Source organism: Pinus tabuliformis, chromosome 2_1 (assembly GCF_031772625.1).
Source record: "Pinus tabuliformis cultivar Carrire ecotype Pingquan chromosome 2_1, CPIR1, whole genome shotgun sequence".
Taxonomy (NCBI): domain Eukaryota; kingdom Viridiplantae; phylum Streptophyta; class Pinopsida; order Pinales; family Pinaceae; genus Pinus; species Pinus tabuliformis.
In genome coordinates this window covers 736,667,552-736,689,327 of record NC_142299.1, presented here as the reverse complement: position 1 = coordinate 736,689,327, position 21,776 = coordinate 736,667,552, and the positions used below count along the sequence as shown (strand labels likewise).

At 39.7% G+C, this 21,776-nt stretch overlaps 1 protein-coding gene across 2 annotated transcripts in view; it reads left to right on the top strand.

Annotated features, from left to right (window-relative positions):
- LOC149202690 (glutamate-1-semialdehyde 2,1-aminomutase, chloroplastic-like) overlaps positions 1-21,776 on the top strand; it is a 184,347-nt gene that overhangs the window by 12,040 nt on the left and 150,531 nt on the right. Inside the window, exon 2 of one of the 2 annotated variants that reach the window (XM_089403202.1) lies at positions 6,887-6,958. The exons of the other annotated variant lie outside the window; for it this stretch is intronic. Within the exon in view, the coding sequence (XP_089259328.1) occupies positions 6,887-6,958 (72 nt within the window). The remainder of the gene's footprint in view (positions 1-6,886; positions 6,959-21,776) is intronic. 2 annotated transcript variants of the gene reach the window in all.

The window sequence follows — 21,776 nt, the reverse complement described above, 5'->3', positions numbered from 1 at the left end:
ATTTTAGATGGTTGATGCATCTAAATGGTTGATGCTCGAATAATTAATCATTAATGTACAATGGATGTTATATCTATCTTGATTTATGCAAAAATATGCATGTTTTCATGTCTTCTACAACTAATTTGGTATTTGGGATGTTTGTTTTGAGTATAAATGCAAAAAAATAATATCTCTCTCTCTCTCTCTCTCTCTCTCTATATATATATATATATATATATATATATCAGATGCTTCCCCAGACGCTTCGCTTCCTAGATTTTTGGAAAATGATGCTTCCGCGTCCCCGCTTCCAAAAAACGTCCCTGCTTTGTCCCCGCTTCGTGCAACATTGGGATGGGCATGATGATGAGCATTGTTGGATTCTGCATCCAGAGCTGAGACCTAAGAAGTCCGAGGGCAAGAAGAAGAAGACTGCGCCAGCTATTCAGAAAGATTTGGGGTCAGACTCAGGAGATGAAACAACTATAGCAGCCATAGGTATAAAAGGTAAGAATTCTGAAGCATCTACTAGTAATTCTGCTCAATCTGTTATTGATGAAGAAAATGAGAGAAAAAGACATGAGCTTTTCCATATTTGAGTTATTTCCAAAAATCAAAAGATTGATACTTTGTTTGATAGTGGCTCACAAGTAAATCTAATTTCTGAAGCAATTGTAAAGAAATTGGGATTAGCAACTACACCTCATAAGAAACCATACCCATTAGGATGGTTGAATGATAAAGCACAACTATAAGTGACTAGACAGTGCAAACTCAAGTTTTCTTTTGGGTCAGCATTTGTAGATGAGGTTGAGTTACACATAATTCCTTTGGATATATGTGGAATTGTTTTAGGAAGTCCTTACTTGTATGATAGAAAAGCTATTTTTTATAGAGCTGAGAACAAGTATCTACTTGTCAAAGATGGAATCGAATACTTTGTAAGAGCTCATAAGCTCAAGAATAATTATACTCTCATAAACTCAGGGCAGATGAAAAGAATGATAAATTCATGCAAACAATTCTTACTGATGGTTGTAAAGGAAAAGAAACCTGATAAAACCAATGTATTTGAGGGCTGTAATGTTGAACAACAAGCTGATATAGAAAAGGTTGTTTCAGAGTATGATGTCTTATTTGAAGAACCTAAAGGTCTGCCACCCAAAAAGGGAATAGTACATGATATTATTTTGCAACAAGATGTTCCATTGCCTAACATTGGGATGTACAGGTTGTCTGCTTTAGAGAATGCTGAAATCGAGAAGCAGGTGCAGGAGTTGCTCGAGAAGGGCTTCATCAGCCCTAGCACATCACCATTGTTGAAATTTGGTACCGGAGGACAGGTGGTTCCCTTAGGCTTTGATCTTTGGCCTAGGGAAAAGTGTCCAAAAGAATTTAATTTTTCTCCCAAAGTGACTTTATAATTTTATAAAGTTAAATCTAATTTAAAAGTGACTTTAAGTGATAAAGTTATTAAGTCTAATTTTAAAGTGACTTTTATAAAGTCAATGAAAAATTAGAAAGGAAAAGTGACTTTGGAAATAAATGACTAAGTGGGTCTTTATTAAAGTGGGGTGAATTAAAAAATAGAAAGTGAGATTTAAATGAGCATTTAATCTCAACCATTGATCTAAATCTATTTCAGCCATTGGATTTAGAGATCACCCAAAAGTCACTTGGATCACCCAAAAGTCACTTGGAGTTATATTAAAGGAGGAAAATGAGGAAAAGGTCATTCATTCTTTCATGAGCAGATTGGGAGAAGGAGAGCAAGAGAGCAAGAGAGATTTCTGAGCAGGAAGGAGAAGGAGACAGCAGCTTGGCACACATTCCAAGGCAGCAGTTGAGCAGATTTGTACAGCTGATTCAGCACATAGTGAAAGGCAGATTTTTGCACAAAAATCGAGGAGCAGTTTGCTGATTTTCTGCACACAAAACGGAGGTCGTACAACATTTATTGCTGTCCTGTTTGCTGTAATTTCCAGATTGCTGTGAGGCACGGGAAAGGAGATAAGTTGTAAATTTGCTTGCTGATTTTTTGCTGAATAATTCTCACTGTAAAAAGACAATTTTCAGAAATAAAGAAGAGCTCTCAAACTGGTTTTCCCCAAGAGTTGTAGGAGGTTTTTCCAGGGTCAAGTTGACCAAAAATATCAGTGTTTTAATGTGTTTTAATGGCTGTTTTTAATTGCTGATTTTTAATTCTGCAATTTCCAGCATTCTGAAAAATTTCCAGAATTTGTGTTTTCAGCAATATTTATTTTTTTCAGTCTGTTAAATGTATGGTTATGGGAATGGGCATTTAACTACATGGGAGAAATAAGGAGAAACTGAAAACCGGGGTGGGAAAACAGAAATTTTTACAACCATGTGGGTCACCAATCGTTTTGGTGAGAAAGAAAGATGGCTCGTGGAGAATGTGCATTGATTACCGAGCATTGAATAAGACAACAATCAAAAATAGTTATCCCCTTCCTCGCATAGATGATCTTTTAGATCAATTAAAGGAAACTGTTTATTTCACCAAGCTGGATTTGCACAGTGGATACCATCAGGTCAGAGTTGCAGAGCAAGATGCATGGAAGACTGCTTTCAAAACAAAGCAGGGATTCTATGAATGGCTGGTTATGCCTTTTGGCTTAACTAATGCTCCTGCTATTTTCATGAGATTAATGAATGATGTACTCAGACTTTTTCTTGATGATTTTGTTATTGTGTATCTGGATGACATTCTGATTTTTAGTAAAACGTGGGAAGAACATATAAAGCATGTCAAGCAGACATTAGATGTTTTGAAAAGAGAAAAACTTTATGTTCAACTCTCAAAATGTGAAAACATCTTTAAACTACTTGGGTCATATAGTAGGGGAGGTGAATTGAAAATAGATCCCTCTAAAGTGGCAGTCATTGTGAACTGGCCTAAACCCAGGTCTGCTACAGAAGTGAGAAGCTTCTTAGGAGCAGCACAATATTGGAGGAAGTTCATTTCTAACTTTTCCTCAATTGCAGCTCCCTTACATGCTTTAACATGATTGAATAAGGTGTTTCAGTGGGGAGGCAAACATCAGAAAGCCTTCGACACCTTGAAAGAAAAGATTAGTACAACACCTGTACTAGCACTGCCAGATCTACAAAGACCATTTAAGATCCAAACTGATGCCGGTTACTATGCCATGGGAGCAGTGTTGACATAACACGGTAAACCCATATGTTATCATTCTGAGACTTTTAATCCTGCAGTAGTTAACTATCCTACATATGATAAATAATTGTATGCATTAGTTCAGAGTGTGAAAAAGTGGAAACATTACTTAATGGACAAAGAGACAGTAATACATACTGATCATCAACCACTTCAATATCTACACTCTCAAACTAAGTTGCAACAATCAAGACATTACAGATGGATGGGTTTTCTACAACAATTTCATTTAGTCATCAGATATAAAAAGGGCATACATAACAAGGTTGCAGACATGTTATCTAGACCCATTATAAATGCATCTACCATACTTAAGCATAATTCTGTGCTACATGAAAGCTACATAGAACAATATGCTCAGGATATGTACTTTAAAGATGTATATGCAACTTTGAGTCAAGGCAAAAAGGTAGAAGAATTGGACTACCATATAAAGGACCGACTCTTATATCATTGTGGGAAACTCTGCATTCCACAAACTGAGAGAGTAAAGATAATTAGGGAAGCACACACTTCTCTGATATTAGGTCACTTTGGGGTAAGTAAAACAGTTGCACAGCTGCAAAGATTCTGCTATTGGCCGAAAATGAATGAGACAGTTTCTAGATATGTAAGAGGGTGTGCCATGTGTGGTAAAAGCAAGCCCAACAACAGAAAACTAGGCTTGTACACTCCATTGCCAGTTCCTTCTCACCTTTGGGAAAGTGTTTCCATGGATTTTGTGGGAGGATTGCCTAAATCTAGGAAAGGTCATGATTATCTATATGTTGTTGTGGATAGGTTCAGCAAAATGTGTATTTTGATACCTTGTAATAAACAGATTACAGCTGAACAGACTGCAAAATTGTTCTTTGAACATGTATGGGTTCATTTTGGATTACCCACTTCCATTGTATTTGATCGAGACACCCGATTTGTGGGAAAGTTTTGGTTTAGTCTGTGGGAGCTGATAGACACCAAACTGAAGAAAAGCACAGCTTTTCATCCACAAACAGATGGCCAGACAGAAGTAGTTAACAGGACAGTGATCCAGTTACTGAGAGGATATTGCAGCAAACATCCTAAGCTTTGGGATGAACACTTGTGTTATGTGCAGCATGCTTACAACAGAGCAAAACACTCTTCTACACAAATTCTCTTTTTGAGACCTGTTTTGGTTTCACACCAAGGTCTCCTTTGGATTTTGTCTTTGGTAAAGATACCATGGTTGATGGACATAGTGATGTGGACAAGGCAACTAGGTTCATTGAACAAATCCAGGAGATCCACCAGGCAGTACAGGAACAGCTGGAAAAGAGCCAAGCCAAGTACAAGGCTAGGCATGATAAGCATCGGATGGAGCATAGTTTTCAAGTTGGAGACCAAGTCTAGATGTATATCAGCAAGGACAAAATGCAAGGTGAAGGTAAAAAACTAAAGCCTATCAGGTATGGACCTTTTAGGATACTTGAGAAGATTGGTGAAAATGCTTTTCGCTTTGATCTACCAGCTTACATGCACATCTACTCAGTCGTAAATGCAGATTGCTTGAGATTGTTTGAACCCTAAAATGATTGAGGACCCTGAAGAGCTGAGTCAATTGCCTTCTATTGATGACCTGCTACCTGAATAATTAATGAGTTGCAGGAAGACATGTTGCTGGACAAGAAGGTGAGGACGACGCGCAGGGGAGATGTGGAGTACCTCAGAATTGGGCTCAAAGGTTCGAAGCCAAGCAGTGAAAAGTGGATTGAGATTGGACAAGTGAGAAAACAATACCCTCACTTAGTCGATGCTTGAAAACCAACTTTTGGTGGTCCAAAAGCTTTTTCAGTGGGAAGGCCGTGATTCGAATTGGGTCCATAGAAGACTGTCAAAGAACCATGACTGTATCAGGTCAGAACAAATCTCTAAAGAATTCAAAACAACGATCAAAAACACCCTGAACTAGTGGCAATGGTAGCTAGCGTGGAACGACGAGGACCTCGGTCAAAGCACGCTGACCGAGGCCCATGGAGACTGCGCGGGAGGTCAAAGTAGCCCCTGGGAGCCCCGGATCGGGAAACAGAGGTGGAATTTGATGCGCGATTAGCGCTAATCGCACATTGCTGGGCAAATAGGGCCATAATGGAGGAAGCCCGAGCACATGGACGCATGGGGAGCCGAAGAACTACGGGTGAAAAGGCGAAAGCGCTAAAGGACAAAGGCGAGACCCGCGCTCTGGAAACTGGAGGTATTGATTGGGGTGCCCTCAAACGGTAAGAGGCTTTGGACGAGAGCGGAGCGATCCCATTCATCGATCGACGTGTGGCAAGCGGAGTTGAGGGAAAACCGCCGTTGACGCGCGCTAAAGGTCCAGCAAGTCAACCGCGCGAAACGTGCATATGGCGCTGGATCTGGAGGCCCTAGATCGGACGACTGAGATCACGCCCGATGGAGGAAGCGGAATCGACAAGGGAATACGCCGTTTTAGAAAGATTTGGAGTCTGTTTGACTGCCACGATGGAGAAATACTTCATCCACGACGTAACTGAAGAAATGAACCGACGAAGCAGGCTGGCGCCGTTTAGAGGAGGACATGTGGCCACTCCCTGAGTGCTGATGATGATGCCGAATAGGGAACTCCAAGCACAGCTGCAGAAGGTGAATCGACAGAGGCGGAAGAGGAACCGAACAGGCATTGGAATGAATGGCTAAAAGCCATGAACAGAGATAGAATACACAGTTAGTCGAAGTCGAGAGACGGAGAAGTGGAACAGTGAACCCCGAGAGGAGGACTGAACACAGAGAGATAGAAAACAGAGAAAGAAGACAGTAAAGCAAAGCAGAAGAGGACAGAGGGCCGAGCTGACCAGAGGCAGCGTCGAGCACCAGAGGCTTGAGAGATTTGAGCCATCCCAGAGAGGATCTATCCGGGCTGAGCACCACATTGGGCTCTCCACTGTAGACCAAAAGGTCACAGAGCTGGTAGGAAGAAGAAGTATGTGTACTCAAATGGATTGGGGAATCCAAGAACCACCTTGCCAAGCAAATCTGCTTCAGGAGAACTCACATTGAGTCCCTGTATTGTAATTTCTTTGCTTAAGACACAATAAAATAAGGCCACCACTAAAAGCTGGGCCGGAGATGTAGCCCTGGAGAATAGGGTGAACTCCTTATTAATTTCTTGTGTCTTTGTGTTTGCTTACTGTATTTCTCTGCTGTCTTTCCATTTAATTGTCTGTGTATTGGCAATCTGATCGATCCGTTGCTTCAATAGCACATAACACACACCAGCAGATGAGTCTGTAATACCTTTGTTTAATAAATCTTCAACTGTTGTCACTCATAGGGTGAATATCAGATCAGTGACTGTCTCGACAATCCAAGAAACAAGAAGAGAGAAAGAGATCAAGCCAATGTTGCTGAAGAAGAAGGCCAAAAGAAAGCCAAACGTGAAGAATCTGATATAAGGGACTTGCACTACTAAGTCCTTTGCTTCTAGTTTTAGATATTATATTTTGTATTTTTGATGTTTATAATTTATAGGTTTTAACATGTTTTTGGAAAAGACATTTTTCTTTTGTTTTATAAGTTTATAGGTATCCCTCAAGCTTTGAAGGGAGCCCCTAACATCTCCCAAAGATAAGTATCTCATTTCCTTCCAATTTTTGGTTTTATACTTATTTAAGTTTTGATTACATTAAATACTAATCACCATTCTCCCTCTATTGTCTTAATTAGGAAAAACATCTGCTATATGCTCAAGGCTTATGGAAGAGGACCTCCCAAGTCAAGGTTCGTCGAGGAACAAAGGTATGCTTCAAACTACAAAAAATGATTTCTTTATAATAAATGATTATTCATTTGATAATCTATTGCCAACATCATTATGTCTAGCTATATTAAATCACAATGATTCTTGTTCCGGGTGATTCATCACTTGATATATCTACCTTCATATTCTTAATTGATCTTATACAACCCTAGATAGGTTCTCTAGAAAACCCTAACCTAAGGGTATGCTAATGTTAATGTCTGAAACCCTAAAAATGCTTAGGGTTACTAGAAAATGTTATTTGAAGTTTTTGTTGATAATGTCATGTTTGGGGTTTTGGTATGATCATGAAAACCCTGACTTGTTAGGGTTGAAATGATGTTGTCTAAAACCCCGAATCTTTGAAGTTCTAGTAAAGTAGGGTTTGCTATGTTATGAATTGAAACCCTAGATCCTTAGGGTTTGATTAGGTCTACACGCAAAACCTTTGCTATGTCTTGAAAGTCCTAGGAATGAAACCCTAGGTATGTGTTCATTTGGTTGAAACACTAGCTTAGTCTAGGTTGGTATATGTCTAATATGTTAATATTGCCGGACATGTGTTATGCTTATAAGTTATGATTAATGATGAATTCGTAGATCTGAGTGTTGATCTAATTATTGATCATGAGTCCTAGGGTTTGTAAACAAGCCCTAGTCAAAATTTGATGTTCTAGGACGACATTGTTTCGAAATTCTAGGGTCTAGCCACTAAACCATAGTAGTAGTTAAATTCTCTAGTCTGTGTGATATGTCAATCTGAAATATATATAGTGATTGCTGAGAATTTATAGATAGAAATCTAGAGTTTCCATCAAACGCTAGTAGATGCTAGTCATAATGTTGATTTAAGCTATGATTGGTTTTGATTGCTGGAACTCATCTAGGGTTTACATGAAATCCTTGTAGGAAGTCTAACATATGAAATTTGAAAATTGTTAGATATATTAATCTGATTTGTTTCTAGGGTTTGAAAGATCATGCCATGTCATTGAAAGACTATTGAAACTCTAGATATAATGAGTTTGACATCTTGATGAGCTGTGGTTGTGATTTAAGGTTTGTAACTAAACTTGGGCAAGAAGTTGAAGTATTCTCTCGCTGATTATGTCTAATGCTTCTGTTGTTATGAGATTTATGTTATGGCTAACTTCATACTTCTATAGTTTTGGTTGTACTTGCTATCTAAGTTGTGCAGGTACACAATCTACAAGATGGTGAAGATGATCGAAAGAAAAAGTTGATGTGATAAGAATAACTTTGATAAGATGGATGGAAGCCATGAAAGATTCTCCGATGTCGAAAAGAAGAAGTTGATTTCCCTTGGTTAAGAGGGAGCCTGGATAGAGAAAATCTCCTTGGTTGAGAGGGAGAACATAATTTTGGTTGGAGAATGAAGTTTGAAGGATATGTTGCTGTATGAAAAGAAAAAGTATCAAAGATTCGGTTGATAGGCCTATTGTGTTTGAGAAGCAACATCAGGAAAACCTCAAAGGTTTGTGTTTATTTATGAATATGTAAAAGTATATTATTGATTGGGGTTGTGTTTGTACAGGTAAATCTCTCGAAGGTTTTGATAACATGCTGGTTAACAATCAATTTGATCGGGAGAGATTTGTTGTCCTTGATCTCCTGGATCAAGGAGAGGCTTTGTGAGTGAAGCATTGCCTGGGAGGACATCTAGCCGACACTTTGCATTGATGTCTAGGTTCCAAAGTAGGGAGGGTGGCATGGGTCGTAGAGCTCTGACCATGGATACACACCTAGATCCATGGGTTGATGGTTAGCAAGTAAGCCTGATGGTACCTATAGAGGCTAAAAGCTTGAGTCCATCTTAGTCTCACTTGGATAGATTTCCCTGGTAAGGAATCTAGTCCATGGCATTGGGGTGCCTAAATTGTTGAGTGACCAATGGATAGATTGTCTTGGTCAGGAATCTAGTCCATGGCATTGCGGTGCATAAAGTTCTTCATGGTTCACATAGTTGAGATCTTCCTTGTACTTGTATATGATGAATACCTCCCTAGTTAAGAGGGAGTGTTGGAAAATGTAACTAGGTTCGGTCTTCATTAAATGTATTTGAGTCATCATGTAATGTACTAGTCAAAAGAATAAAAAAAAGAATTATTATTATTATTATTATTATTATGACTTATTAAAGCATGGGTTTCATGCTTGGGTCATCTTGTTTTAGGTCAAAGTCCTCATTGAGGACTTCTAGGATTTATTCTGAGTTAATAGAGTCATTGTACTTTTAAAGAGACCCTTCTTGGGCTTTTGAATCATGTAAAAGAGTTAAGTATTGAGTCAAATACGAATTATGCTGCCTCCACACCAAGTCGGCCTTAAGATGATAAAGTTGGCCTTAAAGAGGGCTATTCGATCTCACCAAAGGACTATAAATGAAGCAATTTGAATTTCATTTGAAGCACACTCACAACAAGCAAGTTCAATATCTCTTGAAGCTGGGAAAAAGTGCGAAATAGAGGAAGGAAAGCAAAAGGAGTGCAAGTTTGGTCTAGGAGAAGGAAGGAAGGAAAATCGAAGTCTTGGTGCATCTCTCTCTCTCTCGTGCCTTAGTTTGGAATATCGAAGTTCTCTAGTTGATGTCATAGCCAGTTGCTGCATGTTGCTGCCATAGGTTGAAGTTGCTATTGTTGGATACTGCTGCTTCTGGAAGTTGTATTGGGCCAAGATCGAAGTTTCTAAGTGAAGTTCGAAATCTTTCAGTGAAGATCGAGGTCTCTAAGGCAAGGTCGAAGTTGCTAGGTCGAAAAAAGTGCTTCTGCTGTTGCCAGGTCAAATAGAATCATCTATAGAGGAAGAAGAAGGCTGACTTGGTGTGGAGGAAAGTGTGTCAAGGTCTAGAGTCTTGGAATATCTCAGGAAAACTATTGAAGGAAGAATTACTGGTTGGGTTTTCCGCTAGAGAGGGGTTTTCCCTGGCTGTGAGCCTATATTTGGTGTCCATTGATTTATGTGCTATTGCTTTGGTAATTGCTTGATGAACTAAAAGAAAGAAGATATAAAGGAACCTAATAAGAAAATCAAGAACATCACAAGTCATCACAAGTAATTATCAAGCATAAGAAAATCTTTTTGCCTTTCTGATTTTCTAACACAACATTCTCCTCATCTCCCCCCACCGTGTTGTAAACTATCTTGGCATTTCGCCTTATCCCTTCTTGTTCGAAATTGCCCCACATTCTTCCCCAATCTGGAAGCCTCTCACGGGCAACTATCTCATCAATGAAGACATTTGACTCCTTGGAAAAACCACTCATGGCAGATCTAACCAGTTGCTCATCAAAGATGGTTTCTCCAACGACTACCTACTCATCTCTCACTTGAGTGACCTTGGTAAGGTATGATGATACATTGTCAGCTTTGGTCATCTTGGTTTGCCTTAGTTTTTCCCGCAACACCATCTTTCTGTTCTTATTAGTGCTTTGGAAAAGTTTGATTAAAGTTGCCTACATCTCAAAGGCACAAGTCTTCCCTGAAACATGAGGAATAAGGTGGTATTTAATGGCATCTAGAAGGAGCCCCTTGGATTTAACATTCCTCTTGTTAAAATTAGCCAACTATATTGGATCAATGGGTGGAACTACTGCATTCTCAGCAATATCCCACAGTTCAAACTCTTAAAGCACCAATACAAACCTCTCCTTCCATGGGCTAAAATTATCAGCCTCATCCAGCCTAGCCTCCACCCTCAACCTTATTGCCATTGATTTGCTTACCAACAAAAGGTTTCAAATCTATCTAACGGTAAACACCAACTCCCTTTCAACCACAAATCCTTGTTTAGTTGCTGTTATGCTTGCTATTTGGTCAATGTTCTCATCAAATCTGCCCACTTGGCTTTGATAACATGTAGAAAATTGAGTTTAGGCCCAATTCAGTGTCAAGTTCATGAAGTCGCATCAAGTTTAATTCCCAATCCAACATGTTTCATGCTTTGTCATAAACATGAATTTTTTCAAAACAAGAAACACATGAACCTACTCTACTCACTTTTGCTAAGAATAACACAAGCAACCCACAAATTTAACTCATGAGATTTTTTTGGTCCAAAGACCTTGGAAAAACCAGTACACAACAAAGAAATTTTATTGAGCTCACAAAATTTTTGTAGAGAAATACATAGGAAAAAATTCCAGCAATTAATAGCCAACTTATCTCACTGAGTTTGCCCTTGATTTCTGTGCTAAACACCTAGGAAAACATGTGAGAAATCCCTCCTTGAGTTTTGTGCCAAATTAGTCCCAGTTTGACAACATGTGACCTCTTAGAAAATTGTGCCCAATTATTGTATCACTGTTGTATGGACTATACCAACAAAATAGAAAATTGTTGCCTTTGTTTCTATGCCCTTTTCCTCGAAAAATGTCCCTAGGTTTCACTATACAATGAGCATTAAATGCATTGTACGAATTGTTATTTCTGTTGAAAGTTCCTTGGGAATTGCGACAATCTCACCTAGATATGTGTGCTTCACTCTCCTTGCTACTCCTTCCAAAAATTTCTTTAGCTCTGCCTTTCTCTCTCACTTTCTCCTCTTCTCCAAGTCTCATGAAGAATGGTGTGCCTCTTCACTCTCCCTCTTCTCTTTTTATTTTTCATTAATGACTAAAATCCCTAACCCTAGATCTCAATGGCTAAGATTCAATCTGGCTATCTCAAGATCAACAATCATGACTTAATTTCACTTTGTGCCCACTTAAATCACTTAAGTGACCCAAACTTTATAAAGTTAAACCCACTTTCACTTTTTAAAAATTAAATATAAAAAGTACACTTTCTAACTTTATAAAATCACTTTATAAAGTAAAGTGCCTAGAGAGAAAAATGTGTTCAGTCACTTCTGCATGCTAGGCATTGCTAATGCAGAAGCACCCCCGAGTTACCAAAACTAACAATAGGCCACCAAGCAGTGCTGAGTTTTAGGTCTCTTGCGTTTGTAATAGATTAATAAGGCCCTAATGAATCTTGACCCCTATATACCATTCCAAGAGCTTCCTTATGGCCATGTAGCAAGTTTTGTTAGGGTCCTAGCCTAACCCCCTTAGACACTTCATTAATGTATGAAGCAAACCTCCTTGAATAAGGCCTGTTACCCAACAAGAGTGGTTATTTGTGACCTTTGACCTAGTTGAACACTCAGGGAAACTTGTTTTAGGGCTTTTGCTTGTAAAATTAGTGAAGTGATACTTGGTTGCCCTCATATAAATAGAGAGGAGACTCACTCATTCATCATCATCATTCATCATCACACTTCTCTATTTGGAAGTGCGCACTAGCTATTGTTGTCTTTTCTACCTGGCTGTAATGTAATTTTGTGGAGTGAATTGTCTTTTGAGGAGGAATTTTGCATGAAGAGACTTCTTTGGGATTGATTGAAGAGATTCGTGAGGAATGTTGTAAGTCTAATGTGACAAATAACTTGAAAAATACAAAATCTAGCAATAATTGCATCTAATAACTTGAAAAATACAAAATATAGCATCAATTGCATGCTAAAACCTTATAATTAGGGCTTATGCCATCTCTTTCATTGTTGTTTTATGCATGTTTCAGCCATAAAAACTCACTTGCCTAAAACTTTCTTACCTAATTGATAACCTTGTCCCTTTATTGATCTATACTTGGAAGGCTATTTCTTCTAGCTATTATATGACATTGCATGCCATCTCATTGAACATCTCTCAAACCCTAGCTTATAGCAAGTCACTAATCTATCTAAGAGGTCTTGGGAAAGGATACTTGAACCCTAGTAAATATTATCTTAGCCTTCTAGGCTCTGCCATTGCCTTTTCCCTGATTATTAGATCTTTGCATCACCTTAAATCCTCCTTTATTGAATATATTTAGGTGATCTTTATAGGGAAGCCTCCCTTGTGAGATTTAGTTCACCACTAAACACCTAGAGAAAGGCCATTGAGGTCACTGTGGTGGTTGATCTATTGTTGCCATAAGGTCTACATTTTCCTGGTGGGGCTTTGCACTAGACTTGCTAGATTTTGTGGTAACAAGGCCTATTAAATAGTTTGTTAATAATCATTCATTGTAAAAGGGTCCTTTTTACTAATAAGGCCCAAATTAGTTAGTCGATCTTCATTATATGTGGGCCCATAGGTATTTAAGGTACTAAAGATAACTATATATTGAGTAGAAGGATATGTAATAATTTTTTCAAGAATTGTTATTGTATTTATAGTTTTGCTCTAGGAGGTTGCCCCCTTGAAGAGGCAAGTGAGCATAGCTATCTATTTTTTGATTATCAAGAGATAATTCTTAAGGTTTATCTATTTTCTCTTGTGTTCTTTGGTTTTGCACTACCTTCTATATGAATGTTTTGAAGTATTTGGAAGTGGTATTAGAGCTCCTTCTTGGGCATGAAGTGGGCATATTTTTTTTGATATTTGTGACAAAAAAAGAGAAACACATAATTTGAGTTGATTTTTGAAACTTTTTGTGCAAAAATTGTAGAAAACGACGATAGATATGATTTCCTTTTGAAAAGGTTCCCCATTTCAAAAAGAAATCATCTAAAACGAAGTTTAAGATGTGGAGATATTGTTGAACAATGATTATTTTTTACTTTTTTTGTGGCCATGAACTTCATAGATTGGGTATCTTTTGATAAAATGCATAGATTTTAGTCAAACTACCAATGGTATGTTCTATGCTTAGCACAATTTATTTCAATGTTCCTTTAGCAGCCCAATGGCAATTTCAAATTATTTCTAGTAGCAGTCACATTAACCATTAATCACATTGATCGTAAATGCAGATAGAACATAAAAACATATGCAAAAGACAAGCCAAGACAAGAGGACACCAGATTTGGCAAATGCCAGGGAAAAACCCCAATGTGGGGAAAACGCTTTGATCAAATCTTCTTATTATTATTCAATAGTTCAACAGAGAGAGAGAGTACAAAAATCAAATAGATTAGCCCAATACAAAGTCAAATCAGCCCTGTCAAACTTTGCAGTGAAATGTCAACCCTAACCAACAACAATTTAAGTCACCTGACAGAGGGATTCAGGATTCGACGGATACGAGGTTTCGAGTGTCGGATACAGACACGTTGATCCCCCAGAATAGGACACGTTCAGATCCGTTATATATATATATATATATATATATATATATATATATATATATATAAAAATTAGATATTTCTTACACAAATTCTCATTCATGATACAAATTCATTGATTCAAACATAGATCTTCATTTAGATTTAAGTTTTACAAAGTAACATTATGCATACAAAATTACAAATACAATTGTGACATAAATGATAAATGATAAATTATAATACATATTCAATTCATCAATGATCCAATAGGAGAAAGACAAGATAGTAAGATAAAGATACTGTAGTTTTCTCATTAAGTCATCAAAATCAAAATGTGTTATTGTTTACATAGGTAGTGCAATGCCAATGGCAAATAGAAATAACAAATACAAAACAACTACAACTACAAGTCTACAAGTATACAAGCCTCAAGGCAGTAGGTAGCTCATGACTCATGAGTCATCAATCCTCATAGTCATCATCAAAATCAGCATCACTGCCCTCATCATCATGGTCACCACTGCTCTCCTCTGCTGCATCCTCCTCCTCTGTATCCAAAGTCATCTTTGCATCTTGCTGGTGTGGAGGATGACCCCTCTACAATATCACCATCACCAAATCTGACAGGCTTTAGCACTGGATCATTGAGATCCAAGTTGGCCAATGCTAACTCAACACTGCTGTCCAGACCCATGTCATCAGGAAAGACATCCCACATCTTTGACTTTCCCTTCAACCACTCATCCCTCTGCTTGTAAATAAGACGAAGGTTGGTGTGCACATACACCATTGTCTTTGCCTTGGATTGCTCAAACCTGCTCTTCTTGACACTCTACAAATTCCCATATGTGCTCCAATTCCTCTCGCAACAAGAGGATGAAGTCACTTGAGAGAGGAGCCTCATGGGTAACTGCTATAGAGGAGGGCTTGTTGCCTCATGATTTGCCCACTAAGAATAGGGCTTCTTAACCCCCTGTCTTTAATCAGATCACATCCTGCAAATCAACCAGTGCCAGTGGAACACTCTACAAAGGCATTCTCCACCTCATCAAGGGATGCTCGATCTTGAAAAACCCGCTTGAATGCATCTTTCCTCACCTGTGAGATTTCATCACCCATGTGAGGAGGGAATCTGTGGGAAGGTCCATCATTCAGCCGCTCATGGCTGTAGTATTTTTGGTTCAATGAGTGAGCCAAACAAGGTGTGCAATTCTTGTCCCATCTGCTGACAAGAATATCCCGTATAGTGGTGAAGAAGGCCTCTGATGATGTCTCATACTCTGGGCACTCACTTTGTAAAATAATGCTCCTCACAGACTCAATCATGGAATCCCATCTCTCTTAAACCTCTCCTAGGATGGGTTGGTTTGTATCTGCAAATCGAAGCAAAGAAATGATAGGGTCCATGATTTGAATAAGTAGATCTACCCTCTCCCACCAAGCATCATCTAACATGTGTCCTTCACTCTTTTAGAGGCTACTTGATCTGTGTTTCTCCAAAAAGACCAAAACTTTGAAATAACCATGGCCCCAAGAGTGGTCTTGACCTCCCTCAACCTCTTCAACATGATGAATGAAGAGGCAAACTGTGTATCCTCAATCTTCAACAATGACTCACCCATATTTTGTGCATCCTTGTATTGTCCAAGTGCATCCACTGCTTTCAAGAAAACTGAACCATTCAAGGAAGACACCATGAAGTTGATGAGTGGGTGTTGTGCTGGATCTGTCCATCTATCAGAAACAATGCTGACCCCAAATGTTGGCCATTATTCTTTAAGAGGCTCAAGCATTTTTTCCACCTCTTTTTTTCCTTTGTCAACAATGTGGTTCTGAGCTTCTCTAACCCAGGAGGCACATACCCTGATGGAGCCCCTTGATTTAGAGCTCGACACATCTCAATAAATAGAGGTGAGCGCGCAACATTAAAATATATGAAGTTTTGATAGAAAAAAAAGGCAATGGTGAGATCAAGCTCTTCCCATTTCTCCTTCTGAAAAATCTTTTCCATTGGACCAAGTGAAATTGCCTTTCTTTTTGCTACTTGTCCCTCACCAGAACTCTCAAATGGGAATTTGTTGCTGCTTTTCCTCAAGAATGGAAGGGAGCCATCATTCTTGTTTTTTTTTGATTTTGCAGCCACATTTGCCATATCAACATTGGACTCTCTTTGCATTTCTTTCCTCTTTGGTAAAGGCAGATTTGTTCAAGCTCCAATTCCACAACCTGGTAAAGCCAATGAAATACCTTTCACACTAAAATATGTGCTTGTGAAAGTATTGTGGCAATAACTGCATTTCCAATTCACATTGCCTCCTCCCTTCACCTTGTTGGGTGGACCTTGCTCTCTTGTGACATATTTCCAGAAGTTATCTTTGTTACCTTGAGGAGGAAGTCTACCCTCAACATTTGAAGTTGCTGTTGCAGCCCCACTTGCAATAGAGGGAACACTTGCAGACCCTGATGAAATTGGGAGAGGAGGGGCATCTCCAATGGGGACTTTTTTCCCCTTCCTTTGCCCCTTCCCTGCGGCCCTTGATTGAGCCATGAATGCTGTAAAAAAAAACAAAAAAGCACAAATTTGTAAAAGAAATGCACATGCAAATTGCTGTAATAAAAATGCAAAAAAAAAGAGAGAATGCACTTGCCTATTGATTGAATCTCCTTGAAAATGCTCCCACACCCTTTGCTCCTTGCTCCCAAACACCCACATCAAACTAAACAAGTGAATGTGCAAATAGAAAGGCAAAAACTACCTTTATAATGCCGCGCGACATCCCTTTTTCCGGATTCGAATCTGAAAATTGGGATTCGTTGTGCCTGATCGAGACACGATCCAGATTTGATCGTGTCCCAATCGGACACGACGAATTCTGATTTTCGGATTCAAATCTGCCCGAATCGTGTCCAATTCGCCAGATTTGGGACATGACAGGCCTGGGGGACGAATTCGGTTTCATAGACAACAATCCTTCTCCAATGCAGCTCGGTCTTCCTTTGTCAAACTCGGCTTGAACAAGAGGTCAAATGCGACTCAAAACAACTCAGTCAAACTCGGTCAAAGGAGAGATAGAGTTTGCTATAATTTTCTGCGGCCAAACAATAGTCAACTTGAAGTCAACACAGGTCAACATGCCCAGAAAACCTTGATTTATGTGCCCAAAAATGCGGCCTAAGGAGATCGAACTTCTGCCCTCAAAAAATTAGTCAAACTTGGTCAATAAGGCCTGGGTCAACACTGGTCAATGCTAGTCTGAAACCCAGAAATTTTTGGCCTGTAATTTGTCCTAGAAATTCGTCCTTCATCTATATGTGTGAGAGAGAAAGAGATGATCCCCAAGTTGTACAAACCAATCTGTTTATACAATTCAATACAATTCGATGAGAGGTCACTCCTATTTATACAATTCGATGAGGGAGAAAGGACACATCTATTGGGCTTCTTGAGCCTACATTAAACTGAGGTCGACCTTAATAATTTGTGCATGCGAGGGAATAAATTCAAAATTTCACTTCTACTTGTCCGAATGAGATGATCTTTATATCAAACTTGGACCTCTCGAAAAGAGGAATCCAATGCAATAATCATCTCCATGATATGAGCTGTCCCAAGGTGGAATTTGGCCCTAATTGCCAATTTTAATACTTCCTCTCAACTAGGGAGAATTCCACCTACTAATCCATTTGTCATCGTCATGCCATCCTGTCATCATGTACCATCTCTGTCACCACTGCTTTGCTCTGCTCTGCTGAACCATGAAGTAATAATGAAGAAGTGATCGAGAGTGAATCACAAAACCTTTACCATTCTCCACTGGCACAAGTTAGTGCTTGATCCCAGATGAAGTTGTTGAACACCATGCATCCTAGTCATAGGGAGTACGACAGTGCACAATGCGTCCATCGGTAGTTCTATGGTCCCTAACCACTTTTCCCTACACATTGGCCAGATGAGAGGTACTTCCCATGAGTCTCGGACTCCATGGGTAGGATGTATGCTGGGGCATCGGTAGGAGAAAGTGAACCACTCATCCTATTCATATGCCATAAGAGAAGGTGAACCACTCATCCTATGCATATGTCATTCGTAGGGGAAGTTGAGCTACTCACCTTAGATACATGTCAACCATCATGGGGTATCACAAGGGAAGGTGAACCACTCACCCTGTACATAGCGCACCACTAGGGAAGGTGAACCACGCACCCTATGGTCGCTCATAGCTCCAATAAGTACCCCAAGCCCCCAGGAGCTCCCAGAGCTCACTGTTCAACTCATGTGGGACCCTCATAAGAGGGTCTTTCCACGACTCCAAGTCTCTCTCAGAGGGTTAAGAATTTGAACTTCCCTAAGGGCTTTGTGAGAATATTTGTGACTTGCTCATCCGTCATGATGTGTTGGAGCCTAATTGCTCCCCGTTGTACCATATCCCGGATAAAGTGGTACCTGATATCAATGTGCTTGGAATGGTCATGGAACAAGGGATTCTCTGAAAGGTGAATCCCACTTTGGTTGTCGCAGAAGATCACGGTGGTATCCAACACGTGTTCAAATAGCTCACTGAAGAGCTTCCTCAACCAAATAGCTTCACAACAGGCCATACTCGCAGTAGTGTATTCGGCCTCGGCGGTGCTTAGGCAACCGATTTCTGCTACCTGCTCATCCAAGATATTGAAGCAGACCCCAAACAAAAGAACACCCAAAGGTGCTCTTACGATCCACCACACTGCCAGCCTAGTCAACATCAGTATATCCATGTAGCCTCAACTTCCCGATAATGTATCTCAATCAATAGTGGATTGTGCCCTAGAGATATCTCAAGAGAATCTTAGCAACAATCCAATGAATGTGATGAGACTCGACCATAAATTGACTCAACGTGTTCACAATGAAGCATGTGTCAGGACGAGAGTTTACCAAGAACATCAGGGGCCCCACAAGTTGACAATACTCGCAAGGCTTCGCTAATCTGGGCCAGCAACACTTCCACAACTTCTTGTAGTTGAGTTCCATCAGAGTAGACACAAACTTGTAATCCACCATCCCACATCTCTCAAGCAACTTCACAATGTATTTTCCTTGAAAAAGGAAAATCTCACCTGACTTTTGCCAGACCTCCAGCCCTAGGAAATAGTGCATTAGTGCTAGGTCCTTCATTTTGAATTCGGAAGCCAACTCCCTCAACATATTACAGATCAACAACTAAAAGAAACAAGAACATACACACCATATGACACCATTATTTTTGGACTAATGTCCCCGAAAAAACCTAATGCGGGAAAACCGGTGCAGTGATCTGAGGGTTTTCTTACTAAGCAATATCAGAGTACAATTTGGGTGTCGAAACCGGCCTACCCAACAGAGAATTTCCTTGGCTGTAATACCTTTCCGTTTCTGACAAATCTGCTGGTTGAAACCCTGGATAATCCTTCCAGTAGCTACTCAGCACCAATCTGCCCCAGAAACCCCAACGTCTGCCCAATCTGGACTGCGTCAGCCTCTCCTAGCCCAGCGCTGGCCCTGCATCAGCCTATCTTGGCCTGTGTCAGCCACAAGAGGCCCTTTGTTAGCTCCCCGAGCCTCTGCGTCAGCTACGCTAGCCCCTCCGGTGCTTTACGAAACACTTAGATGCCTCTGCGTGGCCTTGCGTGAGCACCGGCTACTCTTGCGTCTCTCTCTCTCGCTGCTCTGCTGCTCTCCTGGCACTATCTCTGCCTCTCTGTCTCTCTATACTCAATGCCCCTCAGCTGCTCTCCCGATCACTGATTCTATCTCTCTTAGCAAACCTCGCTCTAAAGAATAGAATGATTGATCACTCTGGTAGTGATGCACAAATCGGCAAAAAATTGCGGTTAAATCGTTTAATCGCGATTTTTTCAAATTAGCGAATAAATCGAGGGTAAAAATCGGGAATTTTTTTTTTGGTTGATTTTTTAAAAAAAATGGAGAATTTTACTCAAAAAATCGCCAAGGCGTCGGGCAGCGCGTGTTTAATAGGAAAAAAACGATTTTTTTTTGTTCATTTCAACAGCAGAGGGCGCGATGGAGCTTGGAGCGTTGGAGAAATAGAGGCTTGGAGATTTTGGAGCTAAATCAAGTACCTGGAGGCTTAAATCGAAGAGTGAGCTAAGGAGGAGAGTCTAAAACCGGTATGGGCACCATAGTTTTGTGTTTTCATTGTTTTGTAACTTTGTTTTTGTTTTTTTTTTCATGTTTTTGGTTGGGTTTGGAAGGGGGTTTGTCCAATGTAATTTTTTTTTAGTTTTTTTGGTTGGGTTTGGAATGGGCCCATGGGGTTTTTGACATTTGTCCAATGTATTTTTTTTTTTTGGTTGGGTTTGGAATGGGGTTTCTTAAATTGTATGTAATTTTTTTTAGTTTTTGTAAAATGTAAATAGTAAAATACTAAATTGTAAGTTTGCAACTTGTAAATACTAATCCTTATTTTCCCATAGGTTCACCGAAACACCATTCAAGTTTTCAACTTCAAAGTTCAAAATCAAACATGCCAAGGAAATTGGACCCTTTCTGGGAATTTGGTGAACCTGATGCTCCGAATGATAGAATGAACTTGTCTTGCAAGTTGTGTGGGCACCATATGTCCAGAGGGGTGTACAGATTGAAATATCACATTGCACAAATCCCTGGATTTGATGTAGGGCCTTGCTCAAATACAAATCCTGAACTCATCCGAAGAGCCATGAAAGCATTGGAAACTTTAGACCACACTAGAGAGTCCAAACAAGAAATGAAGAGGCAACTAAGAAAGTCAGCTGAATAAGCAAGTGCCATTGGTTCTACTGCAGCATCAACCAACCTGGTAGCTGCCTCATCTTTTTTTTCTTTTCCTCGAACCACACCTAGTTCACAGCGATCTATCAGTTCAATGCTAAAAAAACTGAAAAAGAACACGCTGACAAATTGCTGGCAAAATTTCTCCTTTGGAGTGATATTCCTTTCAGCATTGTAAGGAATAATCCATTTTTCCAGCCTGCTCTTGATGCTATTGCAACTATTGGCCCAGGGTACAAAATCCCTTCTTATCATGAAATGAGAGGCCAGATTCTTCAAAATGAAAAGCTTGACTGCACCAAAAGATTGGAGGATTTTAGGGAATCATGGGCACAAACAGGTTGCACTGTGATGTCAGATGGTTGGACTGACCAAAAGGGGAGAACCCTTATAAACTTCTTGGTTAGTTGTCCCAAGGGGACTATGTTTATCAAATCTGTTGATGCATCTGCACAAATCAAAGATGCAAGAACTTTATGTGATTTGCTGGATGTGTTTATTTTGGAGGTGGGTGCAAGAAATGTTGTCCAAGTCATAACAGACAATGCTGCAAATTATGTTGTTGCTGGCATGATGCTTATGGACAGGCATCCTACTTTATTTTGGACAGCTTGTGCTGTACACTGTATTGATTTGATGTTGGAGGACATAGGGAAAATTCCCTTTGTCAAAGATATTGTTGAGTCATCCAAAAGCATTACAAAATTCATATATAACCATACATTTGCGCTTAGCTTGATGAGAATATTCACCAACAACAAAGAATTGGTGCGCCCCGCCATTACACGGTTTGCCACCAGTTTTATATCTCTTCAATCCCTCTTGAATTCTATGTGGGATGTGAAGAGAATGTTTCTTTCAGAGGAGTGGCGTGCTTTGCCAATGAGCCGCAAACCAGAGGGAGAGGCTGTATGTAGACTAGTTTCATACCAGGAAG